Raw genomic sequence first — 25381 nt, 5'->3', positions numbered from 1 at the left:
TATCGGAGAAAAGATAGTTGCGAGTTATCTTTCTCAATCTTGTTGTTAAGAGTCGCTGAGCTACAAGAATGCTTCTCCATGCATAAGACTAGTTAAAAAAGCTTAGAAGAAGAAGAGAAACATTGAGATGTTTGATGGGTCTTACTAGAGGTAAAATCTCAAAACTACTAACTATTTAAGCCGAGGGGTTCTTTTGTTAACCAAGAATTCCTTGATGTGAAAGTTTCATTGCCTCGGCTCCTCTATTCTAATTGTATCCATATTCAGAACATTTAGACATTTAAAATCTCTCTGTATTAAAATCATAAATGTACTAATTTAAAATATTTTTAATTATAGGAGCTCAAAGTGGTATTATTCAAACTTAATTTAGGTCTCTAAATACATAATGCTCTCAAGATCATCCTCCCAAATAGTCCAATGCAAAGACCTCTCTATATCCAAAAACCAGAGACGTGAGAATTTCTTTATTGCGAGGCTTCTTATTTTGTTCTTCTCCAAATCATATATGACAGAGTGTCTAGTTTCAAACGCTCTGATATTTGTCTTTACCAGCCTAATCTGACTGCATCGACTCATGCATTGTATCTCCAACTTATCGCCATGGAAAAACTTCATTTGTGAAAGAGGTAAGACCAGATTCTTATTTGACCACTGCATATTCCCTGCATCCTCCATAACCCACAGGTCCACATTGTCATTAGACGAAAGGCTGGAGTATTCTAAAACAGCTAACTTGCCTCCGTAGTTAATGAGGCTCGCTCGATATTTTTGTCAAACAATGCAAGCCTCAACGGGTAATTCAATCATATTAAACTCTTCATAAGCAAAGTCAAAACTCATAACCACACATGTGTTCTTATAAGTCCAAGCTCCATAATAAGTTGTTTGCTTTAATAAACCAATATACCAATATATCCTTTTGTTGTTTGGTTATCTATACATATAAAGAAAAAAGACATATGTATGTGATATTAAATGGGTCAGCCCAATAAACGGGAAAATTTCTTTTTTCAGCATAAACGAAAAATTCTTTAACATTTTTATCTTCAACCAAACTGAATTCTGAAATAATTCCAAATATTGTCATTAGCTTCAACCAAAAACTTGATCTTATTAATGGTAATGCCACACGTAGCTTGGTGGTTAGGTTACATATTCGCACTCTTTTTCCAAGTCTAACACAAATCAAGCCTCGAAGAGCATTCACGAAGTAGCCTCCCATCCCGGCATCTTCAGAATTTCATCGAACATAGACGTATCTCCGCGATCATTAATGGACGTTGATGAAAGAAAATCATACCTGTTCTGGTCTTCCTCGTCCACAAGAGACATGAGCAAACGTGGTCGTTTCGACGATGCTGGTGATTCAAGGAAACGATAGGTAAAATAGCTGGAGGAGATTACGGAATACCAGTGTTGTGAGACGCGCATTGCCCTCGTCACCTGTTTCACTGGTAATTTCACTAGTATCTCCAACAATAGATCCTCAGTGATATCTAACTATCTCCAACTAGTTCACTACTCCCTAGACTAAGTCACTTGAAAATCCTGATAGGTCGACGTAGACCTATCATAACTCTGTGAAACCATATTCCTATCATAACTCTGTGAAACCAAATTCTTTCATTGGGTAAATGTTAGCAAGAGCCAAACCAAATTAGTCCATCGTAGCTTTTTTTCTTTCTTGTATCTACATTTAGTCTACTTTACACATCCCGTTTTCGAGACCGAGCTAGTATGAAACCCTCACGTAAAATAGTATATAACTAGCTCATTCAAATTGGAAGAGTAAATGTGTAGAGGTTAAAATTCAAGAAGCTCTGATGACGCCATTATGGAGGAGCACGAAAATCTCAATTTGAGATTGCTATTTTTACTTTTGTTGTTTTTAGTTAGTACTTGTAGAGTAAATAAGTAAAGGATAGATTAGTCTTTGTTTAATACCTAAGTCTCTCTAATGTATTCTCTATATATACTGTAATTATCATTCTAATGAGAATCAAGCCTCCTATTCTATATGGTATCAGAGCTAACGATCTATACCTAAACCTAAACACTAAGCCGCTTTTTCTTTGTTTCTTTCTTCTTCCTTAATTTTTTTTTTTTTTTTTTTCGTTTCTCTTCGTGTCACAATGGCTTCTGACACTGTTGCTGTTCCCGAGTCCTCCACTCTTCTCCATGTCAACATGGCCAATGTCACGAAACTTACGTCCAACAACTTTCTTATGTGGAGACGCCAAGTCCAAGCCTTACTCAATGGCTACAACCTTGCCGGCTACATCGATGGATCTACTCATGCTCCATCATCGACCATTATGGAGAATGGTGCTGTCACTACCAATCCTGCATACACTTTTTGGACGAGGCAAGATCAACTCATAATTAATGACTCATTTAACAGTTAACAGTCACAATTCGTGAACTCATAATTAATGACTCATTTCTCTTGTATTGGTAAAGTCTAATCTGAGATTTAGTTGAATTTATTGATTACGATATAGTAGTATTTATTTGGGTAGTTGGGTTCTATATTTATAGCTAGCTAGCCATTGATTATATACAGTTCACCATTAATATGAAGTTTATCTTTATGATCATATATATCACATATACAACACAACACAACACAACACACACATTACACATATATACATATGATCATATATATAGTAGCATCAGGTGTTGATGGCATTTGCTAATTTTTCTCGATCGAGTTTGTAATAATAATGTTCGTAATTTGGATTTTCTAAGAACATGAATGAGTGATAAAAAACAAAAATCCCGAAATGTAAATCAACAAACTAAGGTAAATAGTCACTAAAGTATGTATATTCATACTATTTATATACATAAAAAAATGTATGTATATACATTGAGATATATATAAAGTAACATATAGGAGTTTTGCGTGATATTATTTCCGCAAATTTTAGAAATTCCAACTTAGAGACACTAAAATGGAGCTCCGGAACATCTAAGGCATCGGAATAAGGCATTGATATGGAGATCATAATCTTACAAATTTAAATGTAAAAATGTAACACATAACTTAACATTTTCCATTTAATGAGAAGTTATGACGACATATCGCCGCCCATATGTATTTGGCTGATATTATTTTAACGCTCAAACTTTAAAAGATTTGTTCAGATATCCGAAACTGTTCAAACATTCAAACCCTGGAAACTAGCATTCCAGGATCCCAACCCTACAAAAAAATAGTCCCTACAAAAAAAAAAAATAGTCCCTACCTCTAATTGAATCAATGTCCTTTAAAAGTTTCAAACTGTTTAAAAATGAAAATATCAAAAAACAGATTATAAAAAAAAAAAAAAAATTATGCTCATCAGTAAAACTGTATATATGGAGTACATAACAGTCTATTGTTAGCCCAAACACTTCCTACTTTTTAAAAAAGTTTAAGAAGCTTTAGAATTCCTTCACGGATTTAGTTTTTTTTTGTTTTGTTGAAAAAACATGTTGTGAATTTGGATGAACTTTCCAACATCGCTCGTCTTCTTAATCGTAACGATTACATTTTCTAACAGTTCGTCAAACCTTTTGTAGTGATGGGTGTAAAAACTCACTAAATCAATGGGGACATAGGTAAATTTTGGGGGAAAATGTTGGTTCTTTTTGACAATCCACATTGACAAAAGTTCACACTTGATGTCATAAAAATGTCCGTTGGACCTTAGTGCCCAACTTGACAAAACTTCATGATTACAAAAATTTATAACAAGTCGGATACTAGCATCATACCATAACATGTAATACAATTTTTATACATATATATACGATATGTGTACATGTGTGTGCCAAAAAATTCGTCGTAGTTGACAAATAATTAAATACTCGTGTAGTAATGTAATGATTATCAATTATCAGTATTATTATCTTCTCTTTCTAATAATTATTGCGAAGCTTAAATATGTGTTCTCTCATGCACATGCATGATGCATATTATCATCGCCCAAAGCCACAAGCTTTCGACGTGCTTCATTGTCCACTCCACACTCAAGAGCTCTGGCATATATATAATTACGTACTTGGACAGGTTATTATTGTCACCGTACACTTACTCATTTGATTTTAAACAAGAATCGTAATCCATGGTCTATATAAATACTTATATTGTATCATCTTTTCTTATTTTCCTAACATTAATTTATACTTTCTTGTTTTTCATTTTTGTCAAAAATTTCTAGTTATATTCAGTTATGACAAAACTAATTTCGCATGCAAGTGAATTCATATACTGTTCGAATAAAACTAGTGTGGACCTACAAGTCTCTAATCTCTCATGTCGTATACTATTTTCTACATTAACAGCGTTGATCTTGTTTCTGTCGACGCAGATCTAATTTTGTTTATTTTTGTCATTTTTTGTTAAGGATCTAAATTTGTTGTACAAAAGATTATATATTTTAATTAAAGATCAGAAAATTTACAGACATCGTACTGTAACTTAAAATAAATAAAATTTAACGTGTAGTTGGGAACATTCACGTCACTACCAGAGAGAGTCACGAGTGACGAAAACCTTTGAAATATGTCATCTATCCCAATTCGTTTTTTGGCTGATTATAACTACGCAACAAAAACAAATAAAGATGTTACTTAATTACAATACCTGAAGATTAATATAGGTCCACAAACCACAATCCACATACACAGAGTTATAATACATTAGCATCTATCTTACCATCATTGCTACGGTATCAAGACGAATAATGAAGATACCAAAGCTAAAGATAAAAGAACCAAAGCTAAGGATAAATAAAGTAAGAGCATTATCACTTTTATTCCACGTGTCATTATACTGATGACGTGGCATATTCCTAATTAAAAAGTGTTATTAGGATCACGGTAACGTTACTTCCCTAACAAAAACATAAATACGAGATAGATAGCTATTTTTATTTTCATTGATTATATAGCCTAGCTAGTAATAGTTATAGTAATCACGTGACGCACGTGACACATGACGGGTGATGAGAGGGGACGCTTCGACGGCGGAAGCAGCGGCGGAGGAAACGTCTTCCCATATTTCCGAGAAGGCACGGACGATGATGCCGTGATGATAGTGAGAATTGAGGCTGAGGAAACATTGAAGAAGCTCTCTAAGTTCATCTTTCGAGTAAATCTGGTTCTCTAGTATCATTTGAAGCATAGACTGCCGGAAATCTAGGTACGGATCGTCAGAATCTTTCTCCACGGCGACGGATGCGGTGGCCAAAGGCGTGGAGGAGGGTGTGGCGGAGGAGATGGAGGAGTGGCAGTGACGGTAAGTAGACGAGGGACGTTTAGGCTTTTTGGAGAAAAAGTTGAAAATAGAGGCGAAAGTTGGTTTTATACAGTTGCCGCAGCTGATGTCGACAACAGATACAGTCTTCAGGATCTTCTTCTTGCTTTTAGTCGCCATTGTTCTGACTCTGTATCTGCTAAAGACTAAGGAGGAGAGAGAAGAGGTATAGAGATTATGGAGGGAGGGTTGATATATATATATATACAGAGATATAGAAAGTTTGCATGAATATGTATAAATGTATGCATGTGGGTCATAAATTTATAAATTTCACAATGAATGTGTATTAGAAAGTCTAGATTTTTTATTTTGGATTTTTGGGTGATCAAAGACCAAATATATATATATATATAAAAGGTATTAGTGCATATACACTAGTTTTTTTTTGTTCCTTGCTTGGAATATTTTTATTGCAGATGCTATTAGACCATGCATACTTTGATTTCAACCACATAATTTTGACAATCTGAATTCGAATGAATTCAAATGGTCTTTTTTTTTATATATAAAAAATGTATTCAGATGATGATACAGACATACAGTTGAAACAAAATAGTGCTTATAACAAAGCTATCAATTTTGTTTGTTTGTTATTTGAGTTAATTGATAAATGTGTAATTTTAGTAGTTTATCAGATGGAACATGGAAGGATGGTTAAAAAATGGAGATGGCGCCTATAACCAAATATGTTGATTAACAAAATCGGTCACTAGAGTCTAGAAGTCTTAATGGTTTAGAGTTACTTCACATGAAGAAACATCCGTAATAAATGAGTTACATATATACATCTTAATCATGCTTATTTTACAATCTTTTTTTTCTTATTTTACAATCTTAATTTCAGAACATACACTTTTTCTGAATTTCTTAAAGATAGTATTGAATACATGGTTAGAACTTAAAAGTGCTACGGGCCTATATACGGCCTTTATTCAAACGTCCATATTCTGGACTATTCGAACAAGAAGAGCATTCAATAATAAAAGAGAAAAAAAAAAGAAAAGGATACTATACAAATATTTGTTAGTGGGTTTTTCTAGCTTATTCAAGCCATTTTGCAAGCCCACGGAACATAAATGCATTGTAGTCTCATGTATTGAACCAAAGTTTTGGTACACTTTGAACAAGTCTTGAGTCTTGACATCATAAACAAGCCCCTAGAATAATCAAACGTAAACCAGCGAAGGTATAACAGCGTAATCAACTAAACAACATTGATCATGGAGTCTAGCGCCACTTTCAGGGCTCAAGCTGAGGCGTATTATGTAAAACGTGAACCTCAAATACCTTCACGATTTGTTATAAATAAAATAAAAATACTGATGAATCATGAAAAAAAACAGAGATTGTTTGAGAATCGTTTCTCAATTCTCTTTGTTCTGTGTCATTTACTAAGCCCTAAAGATTTTCTGAGGAGATGGGAAGATGCGGAGGAGAGCATCAAAGAAGGCGGAGACGAGGCGGATGAAGGAGGAGGAGACACGGCGGAGGAATGAAGGGTTGGAGGAAGGAGTTGGAGTAGAAGGCTGAAGGTAGGAGCAAGCAGCTTGCTTTACAAGGCGATTGCGGATCGTGATGGTGGGACCTGATACAGCGGAGGCGACAGCAAAGGATATGGCGGGGGAATCGACGGTGGTGGAGGAGGAAGGGAGGATGTCTTTGAGGGAAGTGTAACATGGAAGAGGATCCTCGGAGGATTTGTTGACGGACACGAGCTCTAAATCTAGGGTTTGTGAAACGGCGCCGTTTCTGCGTTGGAGAAGAGAAAGATTCATCAAATTCTCAGCTTCCATTTTGAGAAAATAGAGAGTGAGAAGGTTTGGAAGTAATTTGGATATGAGCTAACAAAGTTTATATATCAATAATAGCATTGATCAATCTGAATCATCACGTTATATTTTTTTCATTTAAAAGTCAAATAAGGACTATATTGTAAAGCGTGTTAATACAATATTAATATTGGGACCTTATTTTTCGCTTTTTTAGAATTTAATTATGTTAAAGAAACAAATTTCTTGAATGAAATGAATAGAGATGTAGTAGCAAATGCTGGATGGTTGGCAGCTGACGCTCCAATCTCGACTACTTTATATTTTTCAAAGCAAAACAACGACCATATTTTATTTTTACTTTTAAAAATAAGTGTGTCTGCCTTTAAGTATAAATTGAATTATTGTAGTGAACTTTTTTTTGTTTTTTGTTTCCACTGTTTATTATGATATGTTTAAAAATACATATATAACCACCAGCAAAGGAGTGTAAAGTAACTCATTCACTACAAGAATTATGTAAAAACATTTTCCTAAAAATAGGTTCCATTTTGATTTAGTCTTCCTTAACGACGACGATTTTGATGATACATATTACATGTATCACGGAAAGGGTTGAATAAAGTCAAAGCAAACATCACAAGAAAAGGGTCAAATGAAGCAGCTTTGGCCCATTTCACATGAATAATGTTTCATTGGTCACTTTTTCCTTTCGTTACCACTTTGTCAATTGAGTCACCCTCCGATTTAAAGGTCTGTACGTTCGTTACAAGTTACATCAACTCGAGTATCCCTAACGAGCACTCGTACATTTTGCCCTACAATCAAGAATCAATAATATCCAAACAACACTTTTATTTCGTGACTGAGCCAAAACAAACGAGAACCCGGTCCTATCAAATTTATATGACCAGGACATTTCAAGAGAGCATCACTATATATAACCCATCGCAATAAATAAGAAATAAAGTTTCATTAATCCGAGATATTTAGTGTCTTCGGTTTTCTAAAACACTCATTTAGAGACAACGGAATATGATTCTCACAAAAAAAAAGAATATGATTCTTACAATACATCACAATCAAATGCATATGAATGTCAATGAGAGGAGTGTTTAAGTTAATTGTGTTAAAAATCTCACATCGAAAGTACAAACCTTATCACAATAGGAGAATAAGCTATAAAAAACCTACGACAATAGATATGTTATTATCTCAAATACCCGTAAATTGAAACTCAATGAATTATTAAATACATGGAATCAAATTTCAGTATAAATTTTGTTAATTAAATATAGATAATATACATTTACATTTTTTGGTATAAATTATACCGAATATTACAAAACCAAACTAAAACGTAGATTCAAATTGAACTGAGTCGAACCGACCGACTCAAGATCCCCAAAACCAAAAAACTTTTGTTGTTGACAAAGAAATCAAAAAGGGCTAAAAAAGAAGATCGAGAGGTTCGGGAACAAATCTCTCTATCTAAAAGAAATCATAAGTGACCATAATTTGTACAATGTTCGATTGTTAGAGTTGACGTTAATTTTATTGTCAATTGCATATATGTAAAATATGTCTTAATTTAAAAACTAATTTGTTCGAATATAGTGAAAATCATGTTTTAGTGATATAAAAACAATTTGATTAAAATAATAACCTACGCCTGAACCTCATCAACTATAAAGGCAAGTTAATTTTTTTCAATAAACCAAGTTTGCTTCTAATGCGAATCTAAATTGTTGTGTTATGGACAATGCCGAGAAGGTGTTCTAAGTGGAACAAATTATTAGACAATAAGATTTTTCTCCAAGCTAGTTGTAGAGATTGTTTTACAATAACAACATTAAAATTTTAAAAAAATCTAGATAATCTATGATTCTAACTCTTCTTACCACGGACAGACGATCGCGGATCCATAGAAACTTGTTCATCGTACCAGTTGAAGAAACCCTCTGTAAACAACGAAATCGAAGTGAGAAAAAATACCTCCACATCAAACCCAAATCATCAGCGTTCATTCGCGTGGACCTAAAGTAATGTGGGAATAAGAAAATTTAAGGCGGTTGTCAAAATTATAAAAAATTAAATTGAAAATAGGAGAAATTTTTTAGTTCGACACATCGTTTTTTATTTATTTATTATACTTTTATTTATATTTAAATTCTGAGTCTTCCGAAAGAGTTGATATATTTGTGCTGGCTACATAATTTTTCATTGGTTATTTTTGTGCTATCTTAGTATAATGATAACATCTTCTCAATGCAAAAACTTATAAAGGTTTACTTATATTTTTCCTCTCGCGAGTACTATTTATTTATCTAGACTTACAAACTGATTTTAATGTGTGTGGATAGAGTCTAGTATCACTATTATATCAGCAAAGATAACATAAAATCCGTAGCAAATTTCACAGAGGTCATGCGTTTTATAGATTAAGAGTAGAATTAAGCTTTTGAACCTCCGTAAAATGTATCTTGTTTTAGCTCACAAAAGCTTTATTATAAATCAACCATAGGTCTATAATAGAGTAAAGTCCATCAAGTCTGAAATGAACATTTTTCATCCCTAATAAAGTTTCAACCTTTTTTTTTTTTTTTTTTTTTTTTTAAGTTTCAACTTTGTTCTTGCTAAAAATAAAGAAGCAACTCTGTTCTTATTGACTATATCAAATCATCCCTAAACTCTAGGGATTTACTTCAACGACAAAGTAAGAGTTGCAGTCCTCCATTTTGAACCTTTCTAGAATCTCACAAGCATACTCCAAGAAATAACTCATTTCTCCAGAGTCGGACTTATCGAATTCTATCCTCATGGAAGCCTTAAACTCTTCAACCATGCTTGCTTTAGTCCTTGTCAGGACCAAATCATCAACCTATGATACATGAGCAGTTTACTTCTATGTCAGTCTTGACAAATAGTGTTACTTTTGTTATGATTTAGTGATGATGATTCTTGATGCTATTTACAATGTTAGAGCTTGAGCAATTGAGATAGGTGAATAAGAATTTGTATCTAGGTGATGAAATAGTTGTTTTTGTCTTGTTAGTAGAGTTTTCTTGTAATCTCCATGCCCTTTTGGTGATGATCGTTTATGTTTAGTTACAATGTTAAGATAGGTGATGAAAAGTGAACAATGTTGTCTCTGTGTCAGACTTGGGAGAAGAGTACGAATCTGTAACCTCACCACCAAGCAACGTGTGACTTTGCCCATCATAAGATCAAGTCATTTGGAACTATTTTGGGTATGACTCTGTTAATGATGAATACAAAGTGCTTCGCAAAGTTTGGGAGGTGAGCAAGGAAGATGGGCAGATGAGATCCGAGCATCAAGTGTTGGTACTTGGTCCTGGAGCTTATTGGAGAAGTACTTATAGCAACGCTCCTCCTCCTCCTCATCGTCCTTTCTCACAAGGTATCTCCATCAACGGTATGTTGTACTATGGAGCAGCTTGGGTTGATGCAAATAAATGTGTGCTCGTGAGTTTTGACTTGACTTTTGAAGAATTCAATTTGATTGAGTTACCTGTAGAGGCTGGTATCATTTGGCACTCATATCGTGCTAACCTCGTTAACTACAGAGACAAATTAGATATTTTCGAATACTCTAAACTTGCGGTTGATGCGAGTGTAGACCTAAGGGTTATGGAGGATGTGAAGAAGAAGAAGAAGTGGTCAAAAAAAACTTTGGTCTTGCCACTTGACCAAATGAATGTTGTCCATGGCGATGACTTGGTGCTGCCCGGCACGAGTCGCTGCGTTCAGCTCAGACTGGGAAAGAAACATCTCTTCTTGTATTTCATTTTTAAGTTCTGTATTGTGCTTTCAGAGTTGTCTTTGAACTGTTAGAAGCGCTCTTCTTGAAATGAAAAGTGATTAGAAATCCTCCCCTAAGTTTGAAGAATTCTTAGCAGTTAAGATGGAAAAGTTTAGTATGAGTTCTAATAATGCTTGATGATCAACTTGGCTGTGGGAGCTAATGACACGAATTTCATGATATATTTAGGTTTGAGGGCAATTTAAAACAAAAATGAACTTAGAATCATCCCTAGTCAAAATGACTCATTATTTATTTTAATATTATGAAATTACATATACGAAGGTATAATTTATCATTTTACTTTTAGGCGTTGAGGTGACGTCACCGTGTGATACAAGATTGACCACCGCATGTCCCACCGTGTACCTCGGTTAATTCACGTGCTCCCTAATTTCCACGGACAAACATTAATCGTTCCTCTGAATCTTTTGTTGTTATTATATTTTGTTTTTGTCCCTTTCGTTCGATGCACTTGATATTTTTTCCCCGTGATAGTTCTAAAGTCTTTCTTCCATTTGCAACTTTAAAACTTATCTATTTGATGAATCATTGTTGATGTGAAATTATACCAGTCCAGTATAAGTCTTTCCTACAATTGTTCTAATTAGTATATCACTCACGCTAGGAAAACCCTCAAGATTGCTTTGTTATGAAATAAAAACACATATCCAATAGAAAAGCAATTCGAAATTCATTAAGATCATTTAAGAGTAAAACAACATAACTCCGAAAATAAATTTAAAAAAACAAAAAAAAACGAGTAAGCATATTTGGAAAGTCACTGGATGAGCCTAGTTAACTAGGATCTAAGCTAAGAAATAGTATTAGTTCCCTTCAATCAAATCATATATGTGGGTTACATCACTATTTTATTTGAAGCATTCGTGTCTTGTTTTTAATGTCTAAACATACTCAGCACTCTTATAAAAGTATCATGATTGATGAAAGAGCATATATATGCACTAATTAATGTTAATTTGTAAAGAGATAACTAAAACCATTATCAGTAGTATCTTCTTCCTCTTTCTCCTTTTTCTTATATACAGAGACACCATTGTATTTTCAGTACTACATATATATTTTTAAAATGATTCTTAAAAAAATTAGAGATTCAACAATTCGTAGAAAAATAGTTGCTGGTCCATTGAACGTTGAGATAAGAAGTTTTTAAAAAATAAAACAGTTTTTCAGTTGACTTCGGTGTTGGTACCTGCTCGTTCATTTTTATAAACCTAGTTTAATTGGCTTGACCTGTTTACTCTATTTCTAACACTTCAATAGAAAACTTTTCTCAAATTTTTCTGAAACTATGTTTGTTTTACACTTTTACTGCTGCAGTAGTACAAATATATCGAAGTTGTCTCAAAAATACTTTCTCAAGTTCATAATTGTTAAAACATATTCTCAAGTCTTCTTAGTTAAATATACTTACTGACTTTTATTTATTGTTCATCAATATGTACGCATTAATAAGTCACTTCTTTGAAAGGAAAGCCTTAAAATTATTTGTTTTATGACCTGTTTGCCACTTTTAAAAGTTTAAGGTCATATAGTTTATAAGAGTCAACAAATATACATGTGGTCGATTCCTCACACCTATTGTATTCAACGTGCTTTTTATTTCGTCAATGGATTTATAACGTCGAGATTCATGTTACGATTTATTAATCTCTTTTTTTTGTTAAATACGATTTATTAATCTCTTCAAATTTTTATCAATCTATATGCAAAAAGTTACATGTAAACAAGAAGTCAATTAGAACATGGAGTATATATATGAATCTCATATGATATTCTGGATCTTACTATGAAAAAAAAAAAAAAATATATATATATATATATATATATACAGTTGAAAAATATTGTTAAACCAGTCATTCCCTCATAAGTACATTCAGAGTACATGATTACTTAAAACTGGTGAATAATCTGAAGTATGGAACTTGGACGGGAAAAAACTCCATTCCTCAAAAACACTGACAAAATGTATTCAACTAAAGCAACTTGTAAATCTGGTTAGAGAAGATATGGATTAATAAATATGCATCACATGATTTGTCAATATGGTTAGCCCCTTGAGCGATCATCACATGGCCAATCAATAATCATGCCAATTAATTGAAAAAGATAGGTCTATGGTGATTTCCCACAAATTCTCTTAGTTTTATTTGTTTAGTTGGAATTTTTCAACGACATAAGCATGCTCTTTTTTCAACTTGAATGGCGTAAATAATCCTATAATTAGTATTTGACTATTTGTATAGCAAATATCATTAAACACATATAGTATACCTCCACAAAATCAATACCATTGGCATTTTCTATAGATACAAGAATGTATTGGCTGGCTCTGTATCATCATGTCTACGTAGACAGAGATGTATCATGTCGACTAAACAAAAATTACATTTCCACGTATAAGATTTACTTATAGTAGTAACTAGTAATAAGTTTCCAAGTAAAAACAGACACATTTAACTAAATTATTATTCTAAAACATTTTTATAAAAGGAAGAAGAAAGTCACAGAGATCGAACATGATTCTCCACTTTCCACTTCTTTGTCTTCTTTCTTCTCCTTCTCACTTACTTAACCCATAAGCCATCAATCCCAAACACACCATTACAATGGCTTCTTCTATCTTCTTCTTCTTCCTTATCTTCCTCTCCGTCGTCTCCGCCGTCAAACTACCTCTCTCTCCCTTCTCCCACTCCGACCAATCACCAAAAGACCCTTACCTCTCTCTCCGTCGTCTCGCTGAATCCTCAATCGCTAGAGCTCATAAACTCAAACACGGCACCTCAATAAAACCCGACGAAGATGCTCTCTCCTCCACCACCACCGCATCCGCCACCGTCGTGAAATCTCCTCTCTCTGCTAAAAGCTACGGCGGATACTCAGTCTCTCTCAGCTTCGGCACACCGTCGCAAACAATCCCATTCGTTTTCGATACCGGAAGCAGTCTCGTTTGGCTACCTTGTACCTCAAGATATCTCTGCTCCGGTTGCGATTTCTCCGGTTTGGATCCGACTCTAATCCCTAGATTTATCCCCAAGAACTCTTCCTCTTCGAAGATTATCGGGTGTCAGAGTCCAAAATGTCAGTTTCTATACGGACCCAATGTTCAATGCAGAGGATGTGACCCGAATACCCGAAACTGCACCGTCGGTTGTCCACCGTACATTCTTCAATACGGATTAGGATCAACGGCTGGGGTTTTAATAACCGAAAAGCTTGATTTCCCGGATCTAACCGTACCCGATTTCGTAGTCGGATGTTCAATTATCTCCACCCGACAACCCGCTGGTATCGCTGGGTTTGGGCGAGGACCCGTATCGCTTCCTTCACAAATGAATCTCAAGAGATTCTCTCACTGTTTGGTTTCTCGTCGGTTTGACGATACCAACGTAACCACCGATCTTGATTTAGATACCGGATCGGGTCATAATTCCGGGTCTAAAACTCCGGGTCTCACATACACGCCGTTTCGGAAAAATCCCAATGTCTCCAACAAAGCTTTTCTCGAGTATTATTACCTCAATCTCCGGCGAATCTACGTCGGAAGAAAGCACGTGAAGATTCCGTATAAGTATCTCGCGCCGGGAACTAACGGAGACGGAGGATCCATTGTTGATTCCGGATCTACATTCACTTTCATGGAGCGACCCGTTTTCGAGCTCGTTGCTGAAGAATTCGCTTCACAGATGTCGAACTACACTCGTGAGAAAGACTTGGAGAAGGAAACAGGACTTGGACCGTGTTTTAATATCTCCGGGAAGGGAGATGTGACGGTGCCGGAGCTGATTTTTGAGTTTAAAGGTGGAGCGAAGTTGGAATTGCCGTTATCCAATTACTTCACGTTCGTTGGGAATACTGATACCGTTTGTCTTACGGTGGTTTCGGATAAAACCGTTAATCCCTCCGGCGGGACTGGACCGGCGATAATTCTGGGGAGTTTCCAGCAACAGAACTATTTAGTTGAATACGATTTGGAGAATGACAGGTTTGGGTTCGCGAAGAAGAAGTGTAGCCCGTGAGTTTTCAGGGGTAAATTTGACTTTTCACAACGATGAGATCAATTTTTATGATTTTTAATTCCGTTTTCCGAAATAAAAGAAAAGGGTTTAAATGTTTATAGAAATATCAGAAATATGTAAGAGTAGTAAAATTAATAAATTAAAAAAAAAAATCGTAATAGTTGGATGCTAAAATTGTCGATGCTAGACATTATCATTAGAAGAAAGATGTTTGCATTATCGAATATGGACAATATAATACAGTGATACCACGTCAATGTCCATTAATCTAAAGTAACCAAACAACCACTAATATATTCACTAATTATCATAGTATTTTTAGAAATTGAATGTTTATTGATGTGAAACAAACATGTAAGTACATATGACATATCCCCGTGTACCAAATAAAGTAAGAAAAAGTTCAACTTTTATTTAAATTTCAGTTTTATATAGCTTCGACTATATTCATAGACCCATTTATCAATGGAAATAATAGGTACAACAAAGAATTTGTGAAATGATGCATCAAGGAATAAAGAGATAGTATGTTGACGAAAAAAACAGAAATACAGTAGAAACTCTAAAAAATTAATATTCGATAAATTAATAAACATGATAAATTAATAAATTTTATCGGTCTCAAGTCGGGTCAATGTAAAAATTAATCAAAATCGATAAGATAATAAGATAATAATTTTTTTAAAATCTTTATGTAAAAATATGGTTCCAATAATATCATAAATTAATAATTATAAATCTTAAATATATATTTTAACACTAATTTTATATAAAGTTTTTATTCAAGCCATAATTACAACTCTTTTTAAAGTACAGTTGGTATAATATCTTTTGTACTCACATAACTCTTTACATATTTTATCCGTTTGGTTTTGTAACATTTTTTAATCATTGCTAAGATTTGTATAAAGAAAAATTGGATTAAACCTCACGTTAACGTTGTAAATATACAAACACAATATCTTGTAGGAAAATAAATTAAAAAGTCAAGAAAAAAATAATTTTTTAACATAATTAAATATACAAACAACAAAACATAAGAAAAACTAAGTTAAAAAATATTTTTAAAATAATTTAGTATTGTATTTTACGTAAATATTTCTATAAATTAATATTTATTATAGGATAAATTAATATCACTATAAATTAATAAAATTTCATGGTCCTAATATTATTAATTTATATAGTTTCTATTGTACTAGTTTAAGAAAGTAAAAAAATGGAGAGTTAAAAGCGACATAATTTTTTTTTCTCTCTTTTTTGAGCAAAATAAATTGCACCTTTCTTAATCATGCCAGCTCACAAAAGTTCCTAAGATATTTTCTTAATACCAAACTTAATGAGGTTCTGATTGGTGCATGATGTTGGCGCGATCAGTGTAATTTGTTTGGTCAGTGTAATCAATGAGTTTTTTTTTATAGTTGTCAACCAGTGTAATCAATGTGATTAATTAAAAAGATTGAATTTAGAGAAAAAAAAAGAATATAGTATAAAAAGTTAACAACAATAGTAAAATATTTTATTTCAGCGTTTTTCCCCAACATTTTCTACTACAGTAAGAAATGCTGAAATGTCATTTAATCTGAATTTACACATATTTTCGAAACTATAAGGACTACACGGTTGTGCAATTTACCGACTAAAAAAGGTGGGGGCAATGACAATGTATAGCCAAGATGCAGCTGGATGGATCTCCTTCATCTGAAACTGGTCCAACGGAATAGAAGATAAGTGTCCAATCACTTATCTGAAACTGGTGATGTCTACATATTATGGGCCTAAAATTGTAGGCCTTATCGAAGCTTATGTATATTTTGGTTGAATTTAAAAAGGCTTCAATCGACAACTGTTTTGGGCCCATCAACTAAACAAGCCCAAAATCTGGACGCGCGCGGAGGATCGATCATACAAGCGAAACGGTCGATCAAGTAGGGTTCCTTCCTAACCTACTTCTGATCAGATCGAATCGTCGCCGGCGCATTTCTCCGGCATTCTTCCAGATCCTTAAAGGAATATTCTCTTTCTGTACAAGTAATTCTTTCAACCTTTTTTTTATTACTAGCAAATTTCATTATTAGAAACCCTTAGTTTGCTCAGTAATTTATCTAGGAAATTTATTTACGAGAACAAGTTTTGGTATGATCTTGAAAATTACTTGTTTGCATAGTCATTTATCTAGGAATGATAGATGATTGAAAAAAATTCAAATTCCGCAGCTAACTCGTTTTAACATTGTTTGGAATTTCCAAAGCACGAATAAGTCTAATGCACAAGTTCTTTTCATGATATTTTACTTGTTATCTAGCACCAAGAATTTCGCTTAGAGATCATCAGACACTTTCTGATTTCAACTAATTTTGTTCTCTTATATCTGCTGTCATATCATTAAAATCGTGTTTCTTGTGATAGGATTCTTCCAACGCATGCTCAGTTGCTCACTACATAATTGCATATGCGTGATCTCTTTAACATTATGGATTCACACATTTATCCGATGATACGATAGGATATGATACTTGTGCGGCTCTGCTAGCTTAAACCCTTGGAAAAACTAGGGAACAAGTGATGAAGAATATATGCCACAGTTTTAGATTCTTATCGAACACTCAAATATATTTGAAACAAAACGAACCTTTCTTTTAGATTGTGGGATTATTGAGTAATATTGTTATGCAAGGCAATAAAAATTCTTTGTGAATAAAAGAAACATGTTGTGAATAAAGATCATAACATTAGATTAAGAAGGCTGTCATGTCAAAATTAGGACAACTTTTCTCCATTCCTCCTTTAATCTTTAAAGTTTATCTCTTTCTTTCTTAAAGTTAGGCGCCATCCAAAGGAAAATTATGCCTTAAACTATTCCCATATCTCTCTCTTTGCTACTTCTATTCGTTTTTTTTTTCCCACATGGCCACACCCAGGAGAATAAAGATGCTTATTTTGAATACTGAGAGCTAAAAAACAAATTGGAGCCCCTTTTGAGTAGATAATCCCATATATTGCTTTTATACTTGATTTTGTGATAAGAATGTCTTACTTTAATATTGTTTAAAGAATTCTAGCTAGAGGCTCTCTTCTATTGTATGTGTTCCCATGAAAACTCCTGGAAAAGGGTTTGATTTGATAGAAACCACTATGACAAGTCATGCAGAAAGACACATATACACGTATGACTTTTAATACTTTCATGCAAGATTTCAAAACCAGTTTCAATTTAACTCAAGTCACTCAATACCTTCCTTAGTGATTTTATATAAGGCCACATTCTCTAAAAGCTGATATTACATTAACTCAAAAGGTTTATAAAGTAGGATGGATAGACTCATAGGATTTACGATGTATTTTTCTCGCGAACATAAGCGCTTTAGAATCATATGGGGTCTGATCCTGATTAAAGCATTCACATTTTGACCGTCCTGGTCACACACTTTCTTGAAAGGATTGGTTTACACAAACGACTTTCTCTTCTTTAGTTTGTGGCAGATGCTGGATGTTTTTGTCGAGCCAAACAAAGTTAGATAAATTTTGATTAGAGGAATAAAGTTTGATTGGGTGTGACAGAAGAAACCATCTATATTCCTTTGCTTTCTTTTGTTCAAAATACTTTTGCATTGAAATGATTTTGGTCTCACCTTTGTATGTCTTTTGTGATGAATTTAGCTCATAAACAAAGCTTTCTTTTCTTTTCCTTTTTTTCCCTAACAAACGCGTATAACGAATTGGCGAGTTTGTATTTATTTCGGATTTTGTTGTTAATTTGGTCATACAAGCTAGTTTCAGTTTAATGTGAAACAAGCAAAATACTTATATAGTAAGTCATTTTAAAGCACTGATGCAAAATATTTTGTGTTGTTTTGTAAAAGGCCAAATTCTTCAAAGTTGATGTCTACATTGGCTGTAGCTTTAGCAAGTGGGCTTGAGAGATGGGTTGATTTCACATTCTGTTCTTCTCGTAAACGCAAGTGCTTTAGAATCATCTGGGGTCTGACCCTTGTTAAAGCATTCACATTTTGACGACTGTTCTGGTCATACACTTTCTCGAAAGGACTGGTTTATGCAAATGGATGTTCTTTTGTTAGGGCAAACAAAGTTTGCTAATTTTTATTAAAGGAGAAAAGGGTTTTAGATTGGGTGAGCCTGAAGTAACCATCTATATTCCTTTGCTCTCATCATTCAAACACTTTTGCGTTCAAATGATTTTTGGTCTCCCTTTGGATCTCTTTTGGGTCTAAGCTAATAAACAAAGCCCCTTTCCTTTCTTTTTTTCTGTCTCAAACGTAGACAGCGAGGACGAAACAGTTTATGAGTTTGTGTTTATTCTCATAACTTTCTTATTTGGTCCCACTAGTCGTCTGTAACTAAGGCATTGGTATGTATTCTGATATGAAAACGAGTTTAATACCTAGCATTCATGATAATTAACTTATAAATTCAAGATAATTCGGTGTCCTTTTATACACCATATATACATACATATATAATCATGTTTCTTTTGAATCATAACTTTGGACTGATCTCACAAAATTCATTTGCTTTTTCCTCAATAATGATTGTAGGATCATTTCTCTTTGTTTTATGGTACATTATTTGTATGTTTTTCCCCATTTTGAGTTAATACATAAATGCATGGGTAAATGATACTTTAGCTTCTTTTGTAGAAGCATTGGGAGAGTGAGTGAGTGAAATAGTACCTGTTGCAGAGAATAGTGGCTTTCAGGTGAAGGCTTACATAAAAACAAGTAAAAAGCTGAAAAAAGATGATTGGGGAATGAAAGGAAGATTTCTTGTTTCTTGTGAGAGGATATTGTAATTTTTATTCTCTATTCTTCAAATTCACCATAAGAAAAGATAACTTCTTTACAAATTTTATTTGTCTTTTAGGACATACATATCTCTATAGTGGGAATCTATAGCTTAATATGATTCTCTTATCAAAGTGTATAAATCTTATTGAAGATTCCTAGGCAAGTTGAATGGTGGTGTATTTTTCTCTTCTTTCTATGCAGTGGCATGCTTCATGTGAGAGAGAGAGATATGTTTTCATCAAAGTAGAAGTATAATAGGTAAAGCTCCTTGTACCAATTACTGCAATGATCTCATGTTTGAATAATCCATACGCGGAATCATTTCTTTTTGTTCATTGATTATAATAGCATATTCCTTAATCACTATTCAGATTATGGTTTTGTGTGTTTTTGTCAATGGATTCTTCAAAGATTTAAGTGGCATCTGCATCTGTTTAGCTTTGTGTGTGTATATATATCTACTATCTAGTGTTATCAGGTTAATATATATAAACATGGCTTGATATGTTTGTTAGTGGTACGAGAATCAAACTTTTCTTATCTCTTACTTATGTTGCAATTATAAAATAATCCATATGCAGTTCTGCTTCTATGATAAAATTAATACACAGTTCTGTTTCTTGTTCTTGAATTACTTATTTGCTTTTGTTTTGGTTTGTGGTTTCCTGTCACTTATCTGAAACTCTGATTTCATTAGGCACTTGAAAATGATTGGTCGTGTTGATAGCAAATACAATCAAAGACTGTCCCCACCAAGAAACTGACTGCCTTGTTCGCTTTCTTTTATTTTTTTTCTTGTTCAAAACACATTCGTTTCTTCTTCTTCTTCTCTCGTTTTAAAATTGAAATTAATATATGGTCCAAAAGCTACACACTTTTATGAAAGTATCAAAGGGAAAGTGAATGATGCATATATATAGTGTCTGTGTTGGGTCAGATGGTTTGATTTGCTTTTTAGTGTTTTGATATTTTAGGGGGTTGAGTTTCTAAATACCATGCAGAAATTCAAAAACATACAAAGACCAAGCTAGTGATCCTTATATATTCTGTGTTTCCTGCCCCAAAGAGTTTGGTTGGCAAAAATGATTATGAAACTAATTTTAAGGTCTTATTATCAATATCATTACTAGTTGTCTGAGGAAAACTAGTCGTCAACATTTTTGATTTTTGATGATCGATGGAACCTAATTTTGTATAGAGAATGGGTCATACATTTAATCATAATCAAATACATGTTAACACTTATATTAAACTGTTTTCTTGATCAAAACCAACAATATTCTTAGGTTTGCTGAGACATAGTTTGGCTATAAATATACACCCTTTTTCCTTCCAAAATCTGTTCACTCCCATGTTTTTATGGCTACTAGATTGTTGCTTACATGTGGACTTGAGTTTAAGCTTACTTGACTGGATCTAGAGTAAAAGTCTGTTGTCTGAAAAAAGTGTTGGGAGTTGGCTAGTAGTATAGCTTCAAGGTGCTACAAAGGGAGAGTGATTAAATCCCCAATTTTCCATAAAATGTTCTTGGGGCTATTATTTATTTATATATTATATAAGTGAATGATGATTTGCATCTTTAATTAGGTTCTTTTCTAAATAAGTGATACACTTTGCAGAAAAGAGAGAGACCCACTTAGCTGCAGTACCCATTACATCTTAATTTTTGTGAAATTTGAGAAAGAAAAGAATATATGGGCAAAGCTGAGTTACCTTTGCCTTTTGATACTGCTTTGTCATCACATGCATTCCACTTTGCACTACAAAATCCACTTTGGACCCTCAAAAAACCCCCCAAATTTTTTGCCTCTCTCACAAGAAAAGCATACACATTTTCCTCCTTCTCCTTCCTCATATATTTGAAGACCAAAGTCCATTTTTCTTTCTCTCTCTCTTTCTCTCTCGCTCTCTCTATATCCTTACTCTTTTCTTAGGTTTAAGACTTAGCCCCACCTTCCATATAGACGCCGTGTTATTAGACCCTTCTTCTTTGGGTGTTTTTGTTGTCCAAGATAAATGGAATGAAGCCAAGATTCTTGAAGCTTTTACCATAGAGCTCTCACTTCTGAGTATTAGTACTATCCCCACCTTGTGTTATTTTAGGGTGTTTTGTCACTATGAGAGCTGGAGGCTGCACGGTGGAGCAAGCCCTCACGGCGGATGCTGCAAACGTGGTGAAACAAGCCATGGGGTTGGCTAGACGGAGAGGACATGCTCAGGTCACACCTCTCCATGTAGCTAGCACCATGCTCTCTGCTCCCACGGGTTTACTTAGAACAGCTTGTCTCCAATCTCACACTCACCCTCTTCAATGCAGAGCCCTCGAGCTCTGCTTCAACGTAGCTTTGAACCGCCTCCCGACCTCTACAGGGAGTCCTATGTTAGGGGTTCCAACTTCCCCTTTCCCTTCTATCTCCAACGCTCTCGGTGCAGCTTTCAAACGCGCACAAGCTCACCAACGACGTGGTTCTATAGAGAGCCAGCAACAACCGATCTTAGCAGTCAAGATCGAAGTGGAGCAGCTCATAATATCTATCCTCGATGATCCTAGCGTGAGTAGAGTGATGAGAGAAGCTGGTTTCTCGAGTCCTCAAGTGAAGACTAAAGTCGAGCAAGCTGTTTCTTTAGAGATTTGCTCTAAAACAACCTCTTCGAGTAAACCCAAAGAGGGGAAGTTATTAACTCCTGTCAGGAACGAGGATGTTATGAACGTTATCAACAATCTTGTCGACAAAAAGAGAAGAAATTTCGTGATCGTAGGAGAGTGTTTAGCCACTATTGACGGAGTTGTGAAGACGGTGATGGAAAAAGTCGACAAAAAAGACGTGCCCGAGGTTTTAAAAGACGTAAAGTTCATAACTTTATCGTTCTCATCGTTCGGGCAACCAAGTAGAGCCGATGTGGAACGTAAGCTAGAGGAGCTAGAGACACTCGTGAAGAGCTGTGTAGGGAAAGGAGTGATTCTAAATCTGGGAGATCTAAACTGGTTCGTAGAGTCAAGAACCAGAGGTTCTTCACTGTATAACAACAACGATAGCTACTGTGTTGTGGAGCATATGATAATGGAGATTGGGAAGTTGGCTTGTGGGTTAGTCATGGGAGATCATGGAAGGTTTTGGTTAATGGGTCTTGCGACTTCACAGACTTACGTGAGATGCAAGTCTGGTCAACCCTCGCTTGAATCTCTCTGGTGTCTCACTACTCTTACTATTCCGGCGACTAGTAATAGTCTCCGGTTGAGTCTCGTCTCCGAGAGGTAAAAGTCTTCTATCTTTTGAAACAGTCAAGAATGTGCAATCAACAAATCTGTTTATTATTTTATTTTTTTGGTTGGATATGTTCCAACTATTTTGTCTCTTTTTCGAAAAGGACAATTTTACCTATAGTGTTTTTGCTTTTTATTTGGTGATCATATCTAAAAGAACGGTGAACCAACGTGCATCTTTCCTAACTTTTTCTCTATTATTTTATAGCTTTTTATTATAAGCTTTCTTTGGAGAAATACTAAAGAAAAGTTACATATAATAAGTTACTTCATTTAACAGTTTTAACACTACTAACTGATATAATTACCATTTTGTTTCAAATCAGTGAGCTTGAAGTCAAGAAATCAGAGAACGTGTCTCTCCAGCTGCAGCAATCATCGGATCAGCTCAGTTTCTGTGAGGAATGTTCCGTCAAGTTTGAATCGGAAGCTCGATTCTTAAAGAGTAGCAATAGCAATGTAACCACTGTAGCATTACCGGCATGGCTTCAGCAGTATAAGAAGGAGAATCAAAATAGTCACACTGTGAGTTGTATAAACATCAAATCAGTTTACATTATGTCATTTGCCTCTTCTTATAAGTGCGTCTATGTTGTGGTTTTTGGACTTGGCAGGATTCAGATTCTATTAAGGAACTTGTGGTGAAGTGGAACTCAATCTGTGATTCAATCCACAAAAGACCATCTCTAAAAACACTCACACTCTCTTCTCCTACTTCTTCCTTTTCTGGTTCCACTCAACCTTCAATCAGTACTCTTCATCATCTTCAAACCAACGGTGATTGGCCCGTGATCGAGACAAACACGCATCGTCATCATTCTGTTGTCCATGAGACATCTCACTTAAGACTGTTCATTCCAGAACATGACAGCGAGCAAAAGACTGAGCTAGTCTGTTCGAATCCTAATTCTACAATGAACTCTGAAGCCTCTTCAAGCGATGCAATGGAGTTGGAACATGCCTCTTCAAGGTTTAAAGAGATGAATGCAGAAAACCTAGCAACTTTATGTGCTGCCTTGGAAAGCAAGGTACCGTGGCAAAAGGATTTAGTCCCGGAGTTAGCCAAAACAGTCTTGAAATGCAGGTCAGGATCGAGTACGAGGAAGATTAACGGAAACGAGGATAAAAAAGAAGATACATGGATGTTCTTCCAAGGTCTTGATGTAGATGCTAAAGAGAAGATCGCTAGAGAATTGGCCAAACTCGTGTTTGGATCGCAAGACAGCTTTGTCTCTATCTGTTTGAGTAGTTTCTCGTCGACAAGATCGGATTCTGCAGAAGATTTGAGGAACAAGAGGTTGAGAGATGAACAAAGCCTGAGTTACATAGAGAGATTCTCGGAAGCTGTTTCGTTGGATCCAAATAGAGTGATCTTAGTTGAAGATATTGAGCAAGCTGATTATTTGTCTCAAGTGGGTTTCAAGAGAGCTGTTGAGAGAGGAAGAGTTTGTAATTCGAGTGGTGAAGAAGCTTCGCTTAAAGACGCGATTGTGATCTTGAGCTGTGAAAGATTTCGTTCAAGATCAAGAGCTTGTTCTCCTCCTAGTAACCAGAAATCGGACGGTTCAGATCAACCTGAGGACAAGAATGTTGCTACTTGTGTTGCACTTGATCTAAACCTATCTATTGATAGTGCGTACGTTTGTGAAGAAGAATCATGTGATGAGATTGGCTTACTCGAAGCGGTAGATGCACGGTTTCATTTCAAGTGTTCATCAACATAACACTAACAGCATGCACGTATGCATGTAACATGGCCCAGTTTATGAACATGATCATTCGCATTACATGGTTTATGGTCAACCGTTATTTAATTTGTTTCCCTTACGGACTTATCTTTCATTGGGTTGGGGCAATACTTTGGGTTAAACGTGTAGTTGTAGATTTGCTTTTTCAATTTGGCTTAGGAACTTTTTAGAAGGATATGGGGTTAAACTAGAGATTTTCCTTTTTTATCTTTTTTTTTTTTTGTCTTAATGTAAAATTATCATATTATGGTCGTAAATGGTAATTTATGTTCATGGATAAGAGACGGAAAAATAATCTTGACACACATTGGATTGAACCAACGGTACTTACAAAAGAATGTGTTGATACATCAAGTAACTTAATTAGTAGCTTATTTTTAATTTTGAAAATAGTTTCATCAGGTGACTTACATATTTGGTATAAAAATACATTATCTGATACAGCATAAATTTGATTCGCTGAGAGATATACCAAAAATTAATTACAAACAAAGAATATCCCAAAATAAAATTCTTAAAATAATATATGCTTAAGAATAACCCAAATTAAAGGTCGAATTTGGAAAAGTCAAGTTTATTTAACAAGAAAAGAAGAATATAAACTATACTTAAGCTAGAAG

General features: G+C 34.6%; 5 protein-coding genes, 4 long non-coding RNA genes and 1 pseudogene across 11 annotated transcripts; 6 read left to right on the top strand and 4 right to left on the bottom strand.

The window, feature by feature from the left end:
- The first annotated feature begins 1219 nt into the window (after nucleotides 1-1219).
- AT3G08270 lies at nucleotides 1220-1456 on the top strand. The gene has a single exon (NR_141420.1). It is a non-coding gene; the product is annotated as an other RNA (long non-coding RNA).
- On the bottom strand, nucleotides 1220-1663 carry AT3G08265. The gene has a single exon (NR_141419.1). It is a non-coding gene; the product is annotated as an other RNA (long non-coding RNA).
- Nucleotides 1664-2135: 472 nt separating this feature from the next.
- On the top strand, nucleotides 2136-2484 carry AT3G52527 (annotated as a pseudogene; the record flags this gene model as incomplete). Its single annotated transcript has 1 exon — nucleotides 2136-2484.
- A 1921-nt stretch (nucleotides 2485-4405) lies between these two features.
- On the bottom strand, nucleotides 4406-5642 carry OFP6 (ovate family protein 6). The gene has a single exon (NM_148870.3). The coding sequence runs from the start codon at nucleotides 5426-5428 to the stop codon at nucleotides 4949-4951; it is 480 nt and encodes a 159-aa protein (NP_680125.1). The 5' UTR covers nucleotides 5429-5642; the 3' UTR covers nucleotides 4406-4948.
- A 338-nt stretch (nucleotides 5643-5980) lies between these two features.
- Nucleotides 5981-7248, bottom strand: AT3G52520 (uncharacterized protein). The gene has a single exon (NM_001339576.1). The coding sequence runs from the start codon at nucleotides 7102-7104 to the stop codon at nucleotides 6703-6705; it is 402 nt and encodes a 133-aa protein (NP_001319730.1). The 5' UTR covers nucleotides 7105-7248; the 3' UTR covers nucleotides 5981-6702.
- A 2525-nt stretch (nucleotides 7249-9773) lies between these two features.
- Nucleotides 9774-11036, top strand: AT3G52510 (F-box associated ubiquitination effector family protein; the record flags this gene model as incomplete). 2 transcript variants are annotated; one of them, NM_001339575.1, is made up of 3 exons in its annotated part: nucleotides 9774-9989; nucleotides 10241-10284; nucleotides 10361-10935. In NM_001339575.1, the coding sequence occupies 3 exons, from the start codon at nucleotides 9964-9966 to the stop codon at nucleotides 10933-10935; spliced, it is 645 nt and encodes a 214-aa protein (NP_001326151.1). The 2 variants fall into 2 exon arrangements, with proteins under 2 accessions (NP_001326151.1, NP_190819.4); NM_115111.5 differs by lacking the exon at nucleotides 9774-9989 and having other exon boundaries at nucleotides 10209-10284; nucleotides 10361-11036.
- A 2095-nt stretch (nucleotides 11037-13131) lies between these two features.
- Nucleotides 13132-15323, top strand: AT3G52500 (Eukaryotic aspartyl protease family protein). Its single transcript, NM_115110.3, has one exon. It carries the CDS (start codon nucleotides 13534-13536, stop codon nucleotides 14941-14943), a length of 1410 nt encoding a protein of 469 aa, NP_566966.1. The 5' UTR covers nucleotides 13132-13533; the 3' UTR covers nucleotides 14944-15323.
- A 2430-nt stretch (nucleotides 15324-17753) lies between these two features.
- AT3G08260 lies at nucleotides 17754-17957 on the bottom strand. Its single transcript, NR_141418.1, has one exon. It is a non-coding gene; the product is annotated as an other RNA (long non-coding RNA).
- A 2294-nt stretch (nucleotides 17958-20251) lies between these two features.
- On the top strand, nucleotides 20252-20683 carry AT3G08255. The gene has a single exon (NR_141417.1). It is a non-coding gene; the product is annotated as an other RNA (long non-coding RNA).
- Nucleotides 20684-21383: 700 nt separating this feature from the next.
- On the top strand, nucleotides 21384-25082 carry AT3G52490 (Double Clp-N motif-containing P-loop nucleoside triphosphate hydrolases superfamily protein). Its single transcript, NM_115109.4, has 3 exons — nucleotides 21384-23004; nucleotides 23340-23538; nucleotides 23628-25082. The coding sequence occupies exons 1-3, from the start codon at nucleotides 21866-21868 to the stop codon at nucleotides 24735-24737; spliced, it is 2448 nt and encodes an 815-aa protein (NP_190817.1). The 5' UTR covers nucleotides 21384-21865; the 3' UTR covers nucleotides 24738-25082.
- The last annotated feature ends 299 nt before the right edge of the window (nucleotides 25083-25381 follow it).

Source organism: Arabidopsis thaliana, chromosome 3 (assembly GCF_000001735.4).
Source record: "Arabidopsis thaliana chromosome 3, partial sequence".
Lineage (NCBI taxonomy): Eukaryota > Viridiplantae > Streptophyta > Magnoliopsida > Brassicales > Brassicaceae > Arabidopsis > Arabidopsis thaliana.
This window is presented reverse-complemented; position numbering and strand designations above follow the sequence as displayed.

Bases quoted from the DNA above. Each gene is read 5' to 3' on its own strand.
- OFP6 (NM_148870.3), bottom strand. From the start codon at position 5,428: ATGGCGACTAAAAGCAAGAAGAAGATCCTGAAGACTGTATCTGTTGTC.
- AT3G52520 (NM_001339576.1), bottom strand. From the start codon at position 7,104: ATGGAAGCTGAGAATTTGATGAATCTTTCTCTTCTCCAACGCAGAAAC.
- AT3G52500 (NM_115110.3), top strand. From the start codon at position 13,534: ATGGCTTCTTCTATCTTCTTCTTCTTCCTTATCTTCCTCTCCGTCGTC.
- AT3G52490 (NM_115109.4), top strand. From the start codon at position 21,866: ATGAGAGCTGGAGGCTGCACGGTGGAGCAAGCCCTCACGGCGGATGCT. The intron at 23,005-23,339 runs GTAAAAGTCTTC...GTTTCAAATCAG, and splicing joins TTGAGTCTCGTCTCCGAGAG to TGAGCTTGAAGTCAAGAAAT. The intron at 23,539-23,627 runs GTGAGTTGTATA...TGGACTTGGCAG, and splicing joins AGAATCAAAATAGTCACACT to GATTCAGATTCTATTAAGGA.